The sequence below is a fragment of the Octopus bimaculoides genome, chromosome 15 (genome assembly GCF_001194135.2).
Source record: "Octopus bimaculoides isolate UCB-OBI-ISO-001 chromosome 15, ASM119413v2, whole genome shotgun sequence".
NCBI classification, from domain to species: domain Eukaryota; kingdom Metazoa; phylum Mollusca; class Cephalopoda; order Octopoda; family Octopodidae; genus Octopus; species Octopus bimaculoides.
Window position 1 is genome coordinate 36,931,814 of NC_068995.1, and position 2,211 is coordinate 36,934,024.

At 34.3% G+C, this 2,211-nt stretch overlaps 1 protein-coding gene across 1 annotated transcript in view; it reads right to left on the reverse strand.

Moving 5' to 3' along the window:
* Window positions 1–37: 37 nt before the first annotated feature.
* Window positions 38–2,211, reverse strand: part of LOC106875431 (protocadherin Fat 4) — a 483,512-nt gene continuing 481,338 nt past the window's right edge. Inside the window, exon 44 of the mRNA XM_014923579.2 lies at window positions 38–1,413. Within this exon, the coding sequence (XP_014779065.1) occupies window positions 920–1,413 (494 nt within the window). The 3' untranslated portion in view covers window positions 38–919. The remainder of the gene's footprint in view (window positions 1,414–2,211) is intronic.

Here is a 2,211-nt window from a genome sequence, read left to right on the forward strand (position 1 = left end):
ATATATATATATATATATATATATATAAATTATTTCAAGGATATAAAAGGATGTCAATATTCAGGTTCCCCGGTTTTATCCGGTGTATCAGTGAAATACTAAAAGATGTTAGCTTCACATTGATGGACATGGGTATATTACCATTTATATATAATAAAAAATAAAATGGAGAAACTGATATATAGACACCAGTTTATTGAAGCAAATCCAATTTCGAATATCAATCGTTTCCACGCCCAATTAATTCAAATTAGAAAGATTAAATTAGCGATTCTTATTGAATATAGTCAATTGAACATTTCGTCAGGGTTAGAGCTTGATAGAAAAAGGAACTACATCCCAGTGTGTTGATATATCATTGGTAAACTCAAGTTCTGACCCTGACGAAATGTTCAATTAACTATATTCAATATGAGTCTCTAATTTAATTATTCTAATTTGAATTAATTGGGCATGGAAACGATTGTAGGATCTATTGTTTGAAATTGGATTTGGTGTTTCAATAAATTGATGTTTGTATATCAATTTCTCCATTTTCTTTTTATTATATATATATACTCTTTACCAAACTCGGCAAGCACGTATTTTGTAGAACAGCAAGTACTTTGCTGTTCTACACAAAAAGGCGTTTAACCTCATTGTTTTACAGAACACACACACACATGGTTGCTTATATATAAGTATGGACGTGTGCACATGTATTTGTGGGTGCGTGGGTGCGTGCGTACATTGTGTGTTTGTTTGAAAACTTCAATTTATAAACATCCTAACGGCAAACATTTTAATGGTCAGCTGTAAAACATTTACATATATGATTGTTCCTATCGTAGATTTTTAATTAATTAACGACCTCGTAGAAGTGGATAATTATAATTGTCAGTGTGATTGCAAATTAATTCAAATTTAGCAATAATTTACATCAACAGGGTACACGGCAGCAAAATTTCTTCATAACTCGAACTATAAGCTTAGCTTCAGCTGTCAAGCTTTTATTGTACATGTCCTGTGCAACAATGGTGAATTCCATCATACCAGCCTTCAAATTCCTGGCCAAATTGGTCGTCCTTACAACCCCTGTTTGGTCGTTAATATAAAAATATCCCGGATTTTTTCCATGAAGTTTGTACTGATACACAGAATCTGTTTTGTCGACATCGTCGAACGCAAACGGTGTGGCAACGATAGTGGATCCAGGAAAGTTAGTGGAGACCATGTGTTGGTATGTTTCCATTGTAAAATGTGGCGGGTTGTCGTTGATATCATTGACAATGATTCCCACTTCCTGACTGGTATTGTGCGGAGGGCTCCCCGTATCAGTGGCATGAACTGTAAATCTAAAATGTTCGTAGCCAGCGTCCCTATCAATAACTTTCGTTGTTATTATGGAACCATCGTTTTTAAGCGTGAAAGGCACTAGAAAAGAAATCGAAAATCGAAAAAGAATAAAAAAAAGCATCATAAGAATTTATAAACGCGAAATTCTGTTTTTATTTTAGAACAATGGATCTCGAAGCACGCATTAAGCTATAAATAGTAAATATTGGGTTTAAAAACTTTTTAGGAAGAAAACGTCAAAGGTTGCCTGTGGGACACGAGCTTACGTCTCCTGTAGACATGATAGGGGTTCCTTCGATTTTTTTCTAGTTAAACAGAGTTTTTCAACTCAATATTTGTATGGTATTATTTATAGCTTTATGTGTGCTTCGAGATCCATTGTTGTAAAAATTATTTACATTATTGAAAAAAAAATCTAACTGAAAATGAAATGAAATGAAATTAAAAAAAGATTATAATTAAAAAATATTAAAGAAAAACACAGTTAAACTACGTGTATATACAAAAAGCAAAGCGAAAAATTCACTCTCTCTCTCTCTCACACACACACACACACTCACACACACACACACACACACACACACACATATATATATACTCTTTACTCTTTTACTTGTTTCAGTAATTTCACAGCAGCCATGCTGGAGCACCACCTTTAGCCGAGCAAATCGACTCCAGGACTTGATACTTATTCTATCGGTCTCTTTTGCCGAACCGCTAAGTTACGGGGACGAGAATACACCAGCATCAGTTGTCAAGCGATGTTGGGGAGGGGGACAAACAGATACACAAACATATACACACACATACATATATATATACATATATACGACAGGCTTCTTTCAGTTTCCGTCTACCAAATCCACTCACAAGGTT